The 16,398-nt window shown below is 38.4% G+C and overlaps 1 protein-coding gene across 1 annotated transcript in view; it reads left to right on the forward strand.

The window, feature by feature from the left end:
- The first annotated feature begins 5,914 nt into the window (after positions 1-5,914).
- CCDC172 (coiled-coil domain containing 172) overlaps positions 5,915-16,398 on the forward strand; it is a 61,723-nt gene continuing 51,239 nt past the window's right edge. The window contains exons 1-3 of the mRNA XM_006071677.4: positions 5,915-5,998; positions 6,445-6,589; positions 6,761-6,846. Of these exons, the coding sequence (XP_006071739.3) occupies positions 6,511-6,589; positions 6,761-6,846 (165 nt within the window). The 5' untranslated portion in view covers positions 5,915-5,998; positions 6,445-6,510. The remainder of the gene's footprint in view (positions 5,999-6,444; positions 6,590-6,760; positions 6,847-16,398) is intronic.

Genomic DNA, 16,398 nt, shown 5'->3' on the forward strand with positions numbered 1-16,398 from the left:
ATGTGAGAGTTGGACTGTGAAGAAAGCTGAGCACTGAAGAATTAATGCTTTTGAACTGATGTGTTGGAGAAGACTCTTAAGAGTCCCTTGAACTTCAAGGAAGTCCAACCAGTCCGTTCTAAACAAGATCAGTCTTGAGTGTTCATTGGAAGGACTGATGCTGAAGCTGAAGCTCCAATACTTTGGCCATCTCATGCGAAGAGTTGACTCATTGGAAAAGACCCTGATGCTGGGAGGGATTGGGGGCAGGAGAAGGGGACGACAGAGGGTGAGATGGATGGATGGCATCACTGACTCGATGGACGTGAGTCTGAGTGAACTCTGGGAGTTGGTGATGGACAGGGAGGCCTGGCATGCTGCGATTCATGGGGTCACAAAGAGTCGGACACGACTAAGCGACTGAACTGAACTGAATATGTTAATTGGGCTTCCCAGGTGGCACGAGTGGTAAAGAACTCACCTGCCAGTGCAGGAGATGAGAGAGACTCAGATTCGATCCCTGGGTCAGGAAGATCCTCTGGAGGAGGGCATGGCAACCCACCCCAGTATACTTGCTTGGAGAATTCCATGGACAGAGGAGCCTGGCGGGCTATGGTCCATGGGATCACAAAAAGTGGGACACAACTGAAGCAACTGAGCACACACACACATGTTAATGGAATTTCTGCAATATATTTTACAACCAAAAAATAAAAGTTTGTTTTTCTTAATCAGTAACTAAGAATTGACAGTTTACTTTCATTTCTGTCTGACTAAAAATAAAATGAAAACCTTAAAGCATTTATATTATATATATGATTTCATCATGTATATGTGAGTATATATATATGTATATATGTTTGTATATCAGATCAGATCAGATCAGTCGCTCAGTCGTGTCTGACTCTTTGCGACTGCATGAATATGTTTGTATATACTCACATATAATGTTTCCAGACTGCGACGGTAAGTATATGTTTGTATATACTCACATATGAATCTATATGTGAGTATATTTGTTTGTCAATACTCACATACGTATATATGCACGTGTGTTTTCTCTACATATGTCTACCTATCTCTGCGTGTGTCTCTCTCTGTCTGTCTCTCTTTCCATATATCTATCTACCTGATTTCCTTAAGGAGGACGGACTCCTGCAGGAGATAATTGCCTGAGGCCTGCTCTGTACCCTAGTTGTGATACCCTTTCTTCAAACTCTTACTAGAAAGTTCAATATAGAAAAAGATAAAAGAGGAGTTGCTTTAACTGAAGCAGTTGAAAGCCACTGGTGAACAAAACAGATCTTTTATTGGAGCAGAAGGAATTAGGAGGGAGTTCTAGACGTACTTCTGACATTAATTGCCTGTGCAATGTTGGGAAAATCCATCATCCTCCAGGCCTCAGTGTTAACATCTAAAAAATAAGAGGATTGTGCAAGATCTTTTCTAAAGTCAATTAAACCACTAAAAATGCTGTGATTGTTATAGAAATAAATCTTAAAATTAAAAGAATCATAACTCTTTCCCGCAACTGAAATTTAAGGTTTGTTATGGTTTTACTTGCAATCCCCAATAAGAGACGTGAAGTCCTAACTCCCCAATAACTCAGAATGTGACCTTATTTGGAAATAGGGTTGTTACAGATGGCATTAGCTAAGATAAGGTCATACTGAAGTAGGGTAGGCTCTTTATCAAATATGACTGGTGTCCTTATAAGGAGAGAAGAACAGACAAAGAGGCAGAGACACACAGGGAGTCCGCCAAGGAACAATAGAGGCAGGGATAGGAGTGATGTATCTGCCAAAGAATTCAGAAGGCCAGAGATTACCAGTGAGGACAGTAAGCTAACCAGAAGCACAGAAAAGATGCTCCCTCAGAGGGCCTAAAGGAACCAACTCTGTTGACACTTCGATTTCAGACTTCTAGTCTCCAGAACTGTGACAAGATAAATTTCTGTGTTTTTTTAAACCACCCAGTTGTGGTACTCTTATAGCAGCTGTAAGAATCTAATAAAAATATTAAGAAACTAATATACTTTGTATGTGCTGTGTTATGCTCAGTCTCTTCAGTCGTGTCTGACTCTTTGTGACTCCATGGACTGTAGCGTGCCAGGCTCCTCTGTCCATGGGATTCTCCAGACAAGAATACTAGAGTGGGTTGCCATGCACCACCCTCTACAACAAGAGGATCTTCCCCATTCAGGGATTGAACCTACATCTCCTGCGTCTCTTGCATTGCAGGTGGATTCTTCACCAAATAGTTTCATTTCTTAGTTTCATACTAATTTCATTTCTTAGTTTTACGTATTAATATGTAGCTGGTTAAATAAACGTTTATAACAAATATGATCCATCTTCAATTGTTTTGCTTTATATCACATTTAATTTTAACTTGTTATAGATGCATTGTGTTACTAATCCAAATTCTAGAAATCTGCAAGGTGTCTTAAAAATATGACATTAATTTGTTGATGGTAAGTATTTTTTAGAAAATGTATCTGTCTTGAAATATTAACAGAGATGCTGAAATTGTCTCATTTTCTCCAGCCTTTTATTTTTGGAGGCAGTAGATGAAGTGATTAAGTGTTTGCTTTAAGAGATTATCAGGGTTCAAATCCTGACTCTGTTACTTCTTAGCTAATATTATATGTGACCTTGGACAAGACAAGACGAGCTCTCTCTGCCTTGCTTCTCTGATTGTTAACTTGGAAATAATAAAAGCATTGATCTCATCGGACTGTTGGATTGATTATACTAATGAAAGTGTGACAAGGTCTCAAACAGTGGTTGGAACATAGTTGTTAATACATGTTAGCTGTTAGCCTTTCCTTTCTAGTGCTTCTAACCCGTTGCCAGATTGACTGCGTAAAGCAATTCTGATGTGCCACTCACCAGCTAGCGAACATTACGGGAATCTCCATCACATACATAAAAATGTTAAACACTGTCCAAAAATTGGCATTATCTAAGTTTCTGCTTTTTTTCTCCCTTACATGCTATCTACTGAAGTCTTATCCTCCTTTAAAATCCAGCTTGTATTTTATTTCCTTCTGAAAAGTCTTCCCAGATCACCTACATCAGACATTCTTTTCCTCCCTGCCATATTGCCATCACATCAGCGTGAAGCTCTCATACACAGCCTACCAGGAGTCATGCCTGCTATGTCCCATTTGATAGATTATGACCTCCAGGAGGGCAGGGCCTGTATCTTATAATTTTGTATCCCCCGTAGTAGCTACCAGAGATTTTACGCTTAGTAGATACTCAATAAATGGTTGTTAAACTTGGTTGAACCCACATTTTTTTTTTTCTTTTTGGCAGATGCCCTAAGAAAATCATAAAACAAATGAATTACTTTTCTTCTTTTCATTGCAATATATATGCCCTGGGCTAGTGGATATTTGCAAGCCTGGTTTAGAACTTAGGGAAGTCATCAATCTAAGAAAGGAAAGGAAATGCATTTTAAATCACAAGAGCAATATAGCCCCATATAAGGCCTTCTAGCAAAGCAATTATCGATGGCTCAATAACCCAGGTGCTAGTGTTATTATGAACAAAAATATGAGGTTGAGAGGCAGTGAGTGATCTCAACTTTTATATTCCATAGGTACGCAATTCAGTGAAACATGTACAGATGGAAAGTTTAGATCTGAGAATCATATGTGGGTATCATAACACAAATAATTGGCTTTCTTTCTAAAGAACATCTGTTTAAACATCTGAAAGCAGTTGTTTATACTGCTGCCAAGATGCTGAAAAATATAATAATTCTCCAATGAGGTTAGAATATCCGGGGGAAGAAAAATACTTTTTATGTAGTTCTATTTTTATTAAATCCTGTTGTTGTTTCTCTAATATGGCACATAGGTTATGCTCAATAATATTTGTTGAATGAATAGCAGAGAGTCATTAAACAGTTGTTGAATGAATCATCTTTCTTTTTAGGCTTTAATATATATTTTCAGAAAATAGAATGCCCTAGTTTTGCCATGTCACATATAATTTTTATTTGGCATAAATTTAAGTAATGCTACTTTTGCTCTAAACATTATAGAATGTAATCAGCATGTATATCTATAAGAAAAAATATCTTAACACTATGGAAAACGTTTTAATAAAGCTTGATACAGGACAGCAATATCTTAATATGTTACTTTCACTCATTATTATGAAACACTTTTAAGAATTGTGACCTTGCATAATTGTGTTTGTGCCTATAAATAAAATTAAAAATCCTGCTAAAGCCTATAGGTGTGATACCTCTAAGAAGACTCAAACTTGGGATTTAAAAGCACAAAAATATTCTGAGAGGTGAAGAAGACTACAAAAGATGAAAAAGCCATATTTCCCATGCCCCTTCCCCAGTATTTCCAGCGGTGTTCTCTTCCATACTCCTGTGTGACTAAGGCGACGCTCCCTAAAGTCTGCCCAAATTTTTCTCTGCCAAGTTTTAGCACAGAAAGAGCATGTTAAATAATAAATGTGAGTTTGAGTGTAACTAATAAAATTAGAATGTTAAAGAGCAGCATGCTTTTGAAAACCAGCCTCCTTGTGAGGATGCTCCCACTGCAAGTCCACAGGAAATCATTCTGAAGGGAGTGATATTAATTAGTAATATAATTTATCTTCTGGAAGCCCTTTCCTTTGATGGTTGCTGTGGCACAGTTCATAAGCCTCAAAACGAGTGCTCAAAGAAAAATGGTTCACACCACAATTTCAGCTTTGTTTTCCATCGCTGAACAGATAAAAGTCAAATTTATGTCAATATATGTAAATTTTACACATGCATCCATCTGATGGAAGATTATGAAGTTCTAAAAATGTATTAATAAAAGAGTTTTCAATGAAATGGTAAAATGCTTTTGCTGTAATAAGAAGGAAAAAGAGCAGAATCCGAAATCAAATTCATGGCCTCTGATCTCAGAGCTTGCTCTGCTACATACTAGATGTGCAATCTTGGCAAAATACTTAACTTCTGTGCCTCAGTTTCCTCAACTATGCTCTGAAGGTAATAGTAAAAATCATCTCAAAAGGGCTTACAGTGTTCAGAATAGTACCTGGCAAATACTCAACAGATAATAACTATTATTATTACTTATTCACCAAGCATTTGTAAAGAAAAAATGCAAATGCAAGGTGAGGAATTACCTGAAGGGCAATAACCAAAACATTATTAACATTTGCTTCTGAATGATATATTTATGGGAAATTATTTTCTACTTCATTACACTTTTTAGTATGTGTTTTTTATAATAAAGTTTAAAAATTAAGTTTTTGCATACAAGTCTTGAAAAAAGGTTAACATTTATAACCAATTATGCTATAGCATTATTGAAATTTTAATTAAGTTTATTATACAAATGATGTGACAGAATTTGCATTTACCATTTTTTACTTAATATTAAATACATTTCATTAAAGTTTAGCCACTTTGAATTTAACATTTAGACAGAAAGTCAAATGTTTATTATAATCTTAATATTTTGACCTACTGAAACTAAAAATACTTTATTTTTTAATATAAAAATCCCATACCAAAGTCCCAAAGGTGCCTTTCATGTTTAAGCTTTAATTAGCAACCACTTTGGTCTCTGACACATATTACGCAGATATTGAAGTGTTAATATTACCGCAGCTTGATTACAAAAGGCAGTGATTAATTTAAAAGCAGACAAAAAAGATATGCCCTGATTACAAAGGAATGATTAAGGCGAATGTCAGACATTGTACATTTATAGCAGTCTTTCCCATCGTCAAATGATAAGACTTTGCAAAAGTTTATATTTAGAATCACAGGTACTTTGTACTTTATTATAAGACTGGGTTTGTGCCTTGGAGACAGATCACTCCAACTCCCAGGACGACCTGAAGACTGCTGGAGGCCACATTGCCAGAGCGGAACCAAGCAAAACAACTGAACGCCGCGTAATGGGCCCAACGAGACACCGTAGGCTCAGTTCCCAGAGAGCCCCGCGAGGTGAGGCCTTCTGCTAGGTCTGCAGCCCACTATATTGTTGCAAGTACGTATTTTGCTGAGAGAGTGCTTTGAGGACTTTCTATTTGAGACTGGGTGTTGCGGAGCAGGGAAATGAGAGGCAAAGCCCGAGCCCAGAAAGGGCTGCTGTCCAAACTGCTCCAAAGCTCAAGCCTCGGTGACTCCATTTTTTTTTCCCCACCCCCAACGAGAACGAAAAAGAACCCCGCACAGGGGCCAAGGCCTTGTCTGAGGGGAGCTGTGCTCAGCCAGAGGAACAAGGCAGTTTGAGACAAGTCACAGGAGAAACGAAGGCGCACGGAAGGGAAAAAAAGTCTGTCCAACTTGAGGCCCTGGAGCCTTGGGCCTCACCTCACCCCGTAGGGGCCCCGTCCCTGTCGGGCGGGGGGCGGGGGAAAGACAGGCCGGGGACAGGCCTCTGGAGGCCGAACCAGAAATGACCCTGGAATCAGGCTTCTTTCTGCTTTCCAGGATCCTCAGACTCGGTTATAAAATATTTTAAGGACGAAGACGGGAGCGGCAGGAGCGCGGCCTGAGATGAGTCTGGAGTCTTTGTTCCAGCACATCATATTCTCCGAGCACCAGGCAGAGGAGAGTCGCCGCCTGATGCGGGAAGGTCAGGGACTCTGCTGTTTGAGTTGGGGGCTTGGAGCCGGAGGGAAGGCCAGGGGCAGTGGGCAGGGTAGTGAGGGGTCGGGGAAAGACAGCCGAAAGGTGTCTTATCACAGGCCCCAGAATAGGGACTCCAGAGAGATGGACGTGTTTAAGCATTTAATTTTTATTACAGTAAGGTCGGAAATAAGCAGATGTCGTGAGAAAATTAAGAAAGCAGCAGAGCAGCTGAATAAAGAGAAAATCCAGTTGGAATCTAAGGTATTGACATGCAGAACTTGCTCATTATCGCTTTAAAAGGTGTTTTTATTTGACTTTTTGAGGATTTGGTACTATTGAACTAGTTGTCCTTCCATGTGGTGGTTATGATAAAGAATCCTCCGGCCAGTGCAGGAGACCCACGAGATGCAGGTTGGATCCCTTGGTGGGGAAGATCCCTTCCAGGAGGAAATGGCAACCTACTCCAGTATTCTTGCCTGGAGAATCCCATGGACAGAGGAGCCCGGCGGGCTACAGTCCATGGGGTCACAAAGAATCGGACATGTATGAGCATGTACAAAGACACACAAACTCACACACAAACACACACGCACCCACCCACCATCATGAAGCATGCTACTATGTTAGTGAGTGTTCCATGCTGTCTGGTAATATTTTAAGTTCTGAATCTGGTGACACCTTCCACCCTAACATGAATTTGTCCTATAGAAACCAATGTAAGTCATGAAGAATTCATTGTCCGTGTTGTGGAATGGTTAACGTTTCAAAAGAGCATAATGCCATTGGAAAAAGAATGATTCAATTAAGTAGTTGGTGTGGGAAATAAGTTTAGAAGAATAAATAAATTAAGAAGTGTGTTGTGTTGATGAAACAATTGAATGTAACTTGCAAAGGAATCTCTACCTTTTTTTATTATAATGACTTTCTTTTTTTCACATTTTATTTTAATTGGAAGATAATTGCTTTACAATATTGTATTGGCCTCTACCATACATTAACATGATTCAGCCGAGGGTACAAATATGTCCCCTCCCTCTGGAACCCTCCTTGCATCTTACCATTTATTTTTCAGTTTTCTGCCACATTTTGGACATGTCTTTCATCCAGAGGAATCATTTTTTTTCCTCTAGCATTTCAGTCTTTTCTGCAGCATTTGTAAAGTTCTGTTATATTACACAGAAACAAAGGAATCTGATGATATCTTGAAGGTGGATTTTGAAATGTGGATAGAATTTTGGAGAGGCAGAGTGAAATATAATAGTAAGAGAAAAGTATTTGATGCAGGGGGGAATATGAACAAAAGGGAGGCATAGGCAAAGCATTTGTGGCGAGAAATCTCTCAAAGCAGGGGTTGATGCCTGGGAATAGGAAGAAACCATTGCAGGATTTTGATTAGGGAATAGTGTGATAAAAGTGGGTTTTGGAAGATCTCTCTGAGCTCTGGGAGGATGGGAACTAAGCACATCATCCAAATAGGTCACCCATAGCCTTGCTATGAGTGGAGGGTAGACAGCCATACAAAAATATTTATCCAGCTCCTAAAGATAAATTATGTGAGCAGTGTGCAATGGGAAATCTGTTTGACGAAATCTGTTTGCTAAAATAAGTCAAATAGGCTTAACACTGTGAGAAATTTCCAGTTGTCTTTTTGGATAAAATAATCATAGATTCTTTCTCCACCTCTCAAGCTTCTTCAGTTCTTCCTTTCTTGTTCAAACACCACCCGAAAGCCCTCCCTTGTACATCCTGGAAAGATTGTTTTTATTGTAGCATTTGGGATATCACTTTATCATTAAACAGAGCATACTTGTATTTGTGTTTGTATCCCTCATTCTTTTGTGGGCAGTGTATTTGGAATTTTTTTCTTAACCATCTTTTATTCCCACAGCCTGTATTCCATAACACACAGTATACATTAGTGTTTTGAATGAAAGAGTACTAAAGGGAGATAATAAGGAGAGTTCAGTTCAGTCGCCCAGTTATATCTGACTCTTTGCGACCCCATGGACTGCAGCACGCCAGGTTTCCCTGTCCATCACCAAATCCCGGAGCTTGCTCAAACTCATGTCCATCGAGTTGGTGATGCCATCCAACCATCTCATCCTCTGTCAGCCCCTTCTCCTCCTGCCTTCGATCTTTCCCAGCGTCAGGGTCTTTTCCAGTGAGTCAATTCTTGGCATCAAATGTCCAAAGTATTGGAGTTTCAGCTTCAGCATCAGTCCTTCTAATGAATATTCAGGAAGTACTGTCTTTTAAAATAGAATTTGGAAATATGGTTCAGTGAGACCTTAGGTCCTGTTTTGCCTGTGAGTAGTAGATAAACTAACTGCTAAAAATAATTCTAAAAGCTGATGGCATGGGCGAAGTTTTGAGAATGTCATGGTGGAGCTTAATTTCCTCTTTAAAAAGAATTAAGATACTTTCAGAATTGTTAACTAGAAGCTAATACAAGTAATAGGCAAAACATATGCAATTAAGTAATGCATAGCTAACACTTATTGCACACTTACTGTATTTTGGGCACTGTTCTAGATGCTTCCCTCGTATTAACTCTTTTAATCCTGCTGGGAATACTGTGATGAGGCACCATCATTAATTCCCCTTTTTGGGGGAGGAAAAAGAGAGGTTAAATGACTTGTTCATGGTATATAATTTAAAAACAAATGGCAATAATGAAAGTAGTAATTGAGTAATGACAGTGTATTTTATTAAAACATTTTTTAAAGCTCATCTTAAACTTTTTTATTCATGGAATTCATGTATAATAGGGTCTGAAGCTTTTGCATCTAGTCTAGGGCAGTATTTTTAGAAGGATAGTGATGTAAGTTTTTGTGCAAATGTGTATTTCCTGGATTGGCGAAAATATTGACCTGGCAGATAACAAATGTTAAGAAAAAAAAAGGTTTATTCTTGAATATCTTTAGAAAATAGTAGGTTTACTCTTTGTAATATTTTCTCAGTTAAAAGCCTATTTTGCTGAAAATGGAAATGTAGTTTGTTGATATATACACATACATAAAAAGCTGATTCAAATAGTTTTATTTGAGAGAAGAAAGAGCAAATCCCTAGCATTGCTTGGAAACATTTGCTGAAATTACTAATTAATATAGGCTCATGAATGCACATTGCTTTTTAATCAGCTCATCTATGTGGGTAATAATACAATTGCTTTTACTAATACAATTAACATATGAGGTTCACAGTTCATACAGTACTAATTTATAGCTGAAATAATTTGATTTATTATATAGTCAACATGGGGTGTGTGTGTGTGTGTATATATAAAGATCTTTAAAGTGGAACCACAATTACAATGTAAATGACGAATGGGAAGAACTGAAGAAGTAATCATAAATTGATTTCTTGTTTCTTTATTCTCAGAGTTAATTATATGTCTGCCAATAACAATGAAAATATATTTACTTGCATATTTGACTTGGCATTTATTGACCAGTTTATCAAGTAGAAGCAGCATAAGGAGAAACTAGAACATAATTTGAATAGGCCAAGTGCTTGAGCTATTTGCACAGTGATACATTCAGAAAGTATTTTGGGCATTTATTTTGGAAGTTGCTTTGTGGTCAAAAAATGAATTCAGGAAGTATAGTATTTATATTTTTCTGTTCTGTAAAACCCAAGTAGCATGTAATTAGAACCTGAATGATAGCATTTGCCTTTCAGGGCTCAATGAGTACTTTAAAATATATGGTTGCAAAAGTCTCAGATTATGTAGTATGAGTACTTTGTGAATTGGAGAACTATGATATGCCTGGTTAGGTTTGGTAATGTGAAAACAGAAAGACAAGAACATGCTCTGGATTTGTGTTAATGCTTACCAATACCTATAGCTTCTGATCATCAAGGAAAGGTTTTATAATATTGATGACAGGAAAAATCAAAATTAGGGACTCTAGGACATTTATTGTTTTTTTTAAGCATCTGAAAGAGTTTTTCTTTTAAAAATAGTAGTATATGGTTAAAATTGGGACATTTTAATCTTTAGAAACATATTACAAAAAACCTAACATAAATCCATCCTCCCTCAAGAGGAAGTAAATGGAGGAAAATCTGAGGCAGTTTTACTTTTTTCTTCTTCCAGTTTTAATCTATTACATAAACATCATAACACTAATGAAATAATATTTCATGAATTTTTAAAAGAAAATGGTAGTGAAATAAACAAGTAACTTAAGATGGCTTCATTTACTTCTTTACTTCAGAATGTATGCTTTCATTTTTTTTCAATTGATAAAAATTATGAACTCTCCTAGAACAGCAGGCAGAGTCTTAATCTGTTAGGACTGATGCTAAGGCTGAAACTCCAATACTTTGGCCACCTGATGCAAAGAACTGACTCATTGGAAAAAACCCTGATGCTGGGAAAGATTGAAGGCAGGAGAAGAAGGGGATGACAGAGGATGAGATGATTGGATGGCATCACCGACTCAATGGACATGAGTTTGAGCAAGCTCTGGGAGTTGGTGATGGACAAGGAAGCCTGGCATGCTGCAGTCCATGGGATCGCAGAGAGTCTGACACAACTGAGTGACTGAACTGAACTCTATTACCTAATTAGGGAAAGAACAAATCACAAATTATTATTTATAATACTGAAGCTGTGTAATTAAGATTTTTCCCCTTTTTAAGAAGTTTAATCAAAAATTTATATACTACTTATGTTTCATTTTATTGTTGATGAAAAGTTGCTTAAAACATAGATAAAAGAAAGGCATTTCTTTTCTCCAATTAACATTTGTTTAAATAACAATACATTTGAATTATTTAATCTTAATTTTGAAAAATAAAGTTCAAATTCTCCTTACCATAGTTTAATATATACCTGTAGCTGTGTTGATTGTGACCAAGACACTTTTGAGGGTTCAGTTCAGTTCAGTGACTCAGTCGTGTCCGACTCTTTACGACCCCATGAATCGCAGCACGCCAGGCTTCCCTGTCCATCACCAACTCCTGGAGTTTACCCACACATGTCCATCAAGTCGGTGATGCCATCCAGCCATCTCATCCGCTGTCGACCCCTTCTTCTGCCCCCAATCCCTCCCAGCATCAGGGTCTTTTCCAATGAGTCAACTCTTCGCAAGCTTCAGCTTCAGCATCAGTCCTTCCAGTGAACACCCAGGACTGATCTCCTTTAGGATGGATTGGTTGGATCTCCTTGCAGTCCAAGGGACTCTAAAGAGTCTTCTCCAGCACCACAGTTGAAAAAGATCAATTCTTCAGCGCTTTTGAGGGTAGTTATACTTAATTGCTTTTAATCTCTGACCTTTCCACATGAAATTACAAAGTTCTCTTGTCTTAAACATGTATAGCTGATTTTTTAAAGTTGTCATAGAAGTTTAGGTGTATTTCCCCTTTTTTATTCACCTTTGTCAGTTGTATAAGTCCATGTCCTTCTTGGAGCAGGGTATGGCAACTCACTCCAGTATTCTTGCCTGGAGAATCCCATGGATAGAGGAGCCTGGCGGGCTACAGTCCATGGGGGTCACTGAATCTGGAGTCTCTTGTATGAAAAATAATTTTTCTTTCACATCCAAGGTACCTCATAATTGATGGTTTGATGGATATTCTCTTCACTCCCCAGTGCTGCTTCTAGGACATTATTTCTCTACTTGCTTGTGGTGGTTAATCCTGTATTCTAGACTCTGCCAACTTTCCTCCCTGCTCTTTTCTGTCATTTTACTTACTCAGTGGGTAATCTCCCTTGTTCTTTAGAATTTGGCACCTGGCTGTCAGGCTTCCACTCTATCTCAGCTCTTGCCAGCATCTTGTATGATGTCATTGTCTATGTACTCTTCAGCTACCTTCCTGACCTGTTGGTTCTTTGGTCTCCACATGTTCAGTGACCTTATTCTTCATTCTATCTCAGCTACCTATTTCCAGAATTATAGGAATGGCTATAATTGGATGAGCCATTATATAAAATGGCTATATAAATGGCTATAATATAAAATGGCTGAGTCGATTATTTACTACTATGCCAACACTCAGGAAATTCTAGGAGACATTTGATCCAATATATATATACATGGATGTTGGCTTTAGTCTCAGCTGAGACCTCCACACTGCCTGGAAAACTGCTGCATTTCTCTTTCTCACTCTCTGCAGTGACTGTTGTAAACCTTTTACTCTCGTGTATTTTGTCCTTCTTCTGAACTACTTAACTGTCATGATAACTTTGCTTTGTGATAAAAAAAACAAACTATAAAAGTTACATAAGCATGATACCATTTAAAAACACACAGACCAAATAATGCATCTTGTAAGGGATTTATATGTATATAGTGAAATTATAATGCCACACATAGGAATGATAATAGCACATCAACTTAGTGATTATCTCTGATGGGAGTAGAAGGTAAATGTAATCAGGGAAGGATAAACAGGGTATTTCAGCTGTATCTATAATGTTTTATTTCTTAAGCTGGGGAACATAACTGTGAGATTAAAAAATAAAGATATGTCTTAAAAGTTGCAGAGCGGTGGCTTTTAGTCCATTCAAAAGGTTGTGCAACCATCACTATCTGAGCCCAGAATATTTTCATCACCCCAAAAAGAAACTGTACCCATATCAGTCACTCCTTCCCATATTAGTCACTCCTTCATCTCCCTCAAACCTCATGAGCTCTCGGTCACCACTAGTCTACTTTCTGTGTCTGGACATTTCATGTAAGTGTAATCATACAATAATGGCCTTTTATGGCTGTCTTCTTTCACTTAGCATGTTTTCAGGATTCATCCATGTTATAGCATGTGTCTGTACTTGATTCTTTTTCATGGCTGAATAATATTCCATCATATGGATGCACTTTGTTTATCCATTCATCAGTTGATGGACATTGGGTTATTTCCACATTTTAGCTATTGTGAGTAACGGTGCTGTGAACATTTGTGTACAAGTTTTTGTACGAACATTACATTTCTGTTCTCTTGGGTATTCCACCTAGGAGTAGAATTTCTTGGTCATATGGTTAATTATAGGTTTAACTTTTTGAGGAAATACCAAGTTTTCTGTAGTGGCAGTATTACATTGCCACCAGGAATATATGAAGGTTCCAGTTTTTCTATATACTCACCATCACTTGCTTTCTTGGAATTTTTGGTTTGTTTGATAGCCATCTTAGGGGCTGGGAGGTGGTAGTTCATTGTGGTTTGTATTTCCAGTTTCCTAATGAGATTAATATTGAACATTTTTTCAGGTGCTTATTGGCCATTTTGCAAATCTATTTTCTAGATGGCCTACTTAATTAATAGTCATATAATTGGTTGCAGTTCTTTTATGGGAGGGTCTTGTCTCTGAGAAGTAGTAATCTTTCTCTATATTAATATAACTGAAATGATTTTATTTCTAAATGAAATAAAATATTATTACATATAACATTTGTTGGACTCCTTTTTCTCAGCTTTGTTTTCATGATCTTAAGAAAATCTGAGTAATATTTCATGGTAATAGCAGTATAGAGCAAACCATATAACAGTATGCCAGATAGCCTTTCTATTTGCAAATGCGTATAAATCACAAACGTTGCACATTTCCTGGCTTGGATCCATAAAGTAGAGAATCTACTGCATTGTTTCTAATTGTTAAATCTACTAGTGTGCTTCTGTTCCTTTTTTAAAAAGAGCTGCTGCTAAGTCACTTCAGTTGTGTCCGACTCTGTGTGACCCCAGAGACGGCAGCCCACCAGGCTCCCCTGTCCCTGGGATTCTGCAGGCAAGAACACTGGAGTGGGTTGCCATTTCCTTCTCCAATGCATGAAAGTGAAAAAGGAAAGGGAAGTCGCTCAGTTGTATCCGACTCTTAGCGACCCCATGGACTGCAGCCCACCAGGCTCCTCCGCCCATGGGATTTTTCCAGGCAAGAGTACTGGAGTGGGGTGCCATCGCCTTCTCCCATTAAAAAGAGCTACTCTAAATAAATTGTTTACCCTGAAATGTTAGAAGCATTTTAAACAGAAAAGAAATACTTCCTATCCAGGAACTGAGACAATGAGCTTCTAATTAAAGACAGTAAGTTTGTGGCTCGGTATGCAGAAAGCATGAGGTTAACATTGCGTTTGCTAGCCTCCTAAGAATATACAGCACAAAAGAATACCTCTTAAAAAGTTTACCTTTTGATTTGTGATTTCCTGGAAAATCAATTAGCTATGCTCTTCACTTCTGTTATTCATTCACTCAACAAACATTCATTGAACAACTCTTAAATGAAAAGCAAAGGAGAAAAGGAAAAATATAAGCATCTGAATGCGGAGTTCCAAAGAATAGCAAGAAGAGATAAGAAAGCCTTCCTCAGCGATCAATGCAAAGAAATAGAGAAAAACAACAGAATGGGAAAGACTAGAGAGCTCTTCAAGAAAATTAGAGATACCAAGGGAACATTTCATGCAAAGATGGGCTCGATAAAGGACAGAAATGGTATGGACCTAACAGAAGCAGAAGATATTAAGAAGAGGTGGCAAGAATACACAGAAGAACTGTACAAAAAAGATCTTCACGACCCAGATAATCACGATGGTGTGATCACTGACCTAGAGCCAGACATCCTGGAATGTGAAGTCAAGTGGGCCTTAGAAAGCATCACTACGAACAAAGCTAGTGGAGGTGATGGAATTCCAGTTGAGCTATTCCAAATCCTGAAAGATGATGCTGTGAAAGTGCTGCACTCAATATGCCAGCAAATTTGGAAAACTCAGCAGTGGCCACAGGACTGGAAACGGTCAGTTTTCATTCCAATCCCAAAGAAAGGCAATGCCAAAGAATGCTCAAACTACCACACAATTGCACTCATCTCACACGCTAGTAAAGTAATGCTCAAAATTCTCCAAGCCAGGCTTCAGCAATATGTGAACCATGAATTTCCTGATGTTCAAGCTGGTTTCAGAAAAGGCAGAGGAACCAGAGATCAAATTGCCAACATCCGCTGGATCATGGAAAAAGCAAGAGAGTTCCAGAAAAACATCTATTGCTGCTTTATTGACTATGCCAAAGCCTTTGACTGTGTGGATCACAACAAACTGTGGAAAATTCTGAAAGAGATGAGAATACCAGACCACCTGACCTGCCTCTTGAGAAACCTGCATGCAGGTCAGGAAGCAACAGTTAGAACTGGACGTGGAACAACAGACTGGTTCCAAATAGGAAAAGGAGTACGTCAAGGCTGTATACTGTCACCCTGCTTATTTAACTTATATGCAGAGTACATCATGAGAAATGCTGGGCTGGAAGAAGCACAAGCTGGAATAAGATTGCCGGGAGAAATATCAATAACCTCAGATATGCAGATGACACCACCCGTATAGCAGAAAGGGAAGAAGAACTCAAAAGCCTCTTGATGAAAGTGAAAGTGGAGAGTGAAAGAGTTGGCTTAAAGCTCAACATTCAGAAAACTAAGACCATGGCATCCGGTCCCACCACTTCATGGGAAATAGATGGGGAAACAGTGGAAACGGTGTCAGACTAGTTTTCTGGGCTCCAAAATCACTGCAGATGGTGACTGCAGCCATGAAATTAAAAGACACTTACTCCTTGGAAGGAAAGTTATGACCAACCTAGATAGCATATTCAAAAGCAGAGACATTACTTTGCCAACAAAGGTCTGTCTAGTCAAGGCTATGGTTTTTCCTGTGGTCATGTATGGATGTGAAAATTGGACTGTGAAGAAGGCTGAGTGCCGAAGAATTGATGCTTTTGAACTGTGGTGTTGGAGAAGACTCTTGAGAGTCCCTTGGACTGCAAGGAGATCCAACCAGTCCATTCTGAAAGAGATCAGCCCTGGGATTTCTTTGGAAGGAATGATGC

The sequence above is a fragment of the Bubalus bubalis genome, chromosome 23, assembly GCF_019923935.1.
Source record: "Bubalus bubalis isolate 160015118507 breed Murrah chromosome 23, NDDB_SH_1, whole genome shotgun sequence".
Classification (NCBI taxonomy): domain Eukaryota; kingdom Metazoa; phylum Chordata; class Mammalia; order Artiodactyla; family Bovidae; genus Bubalus; species Bubalus bubalis.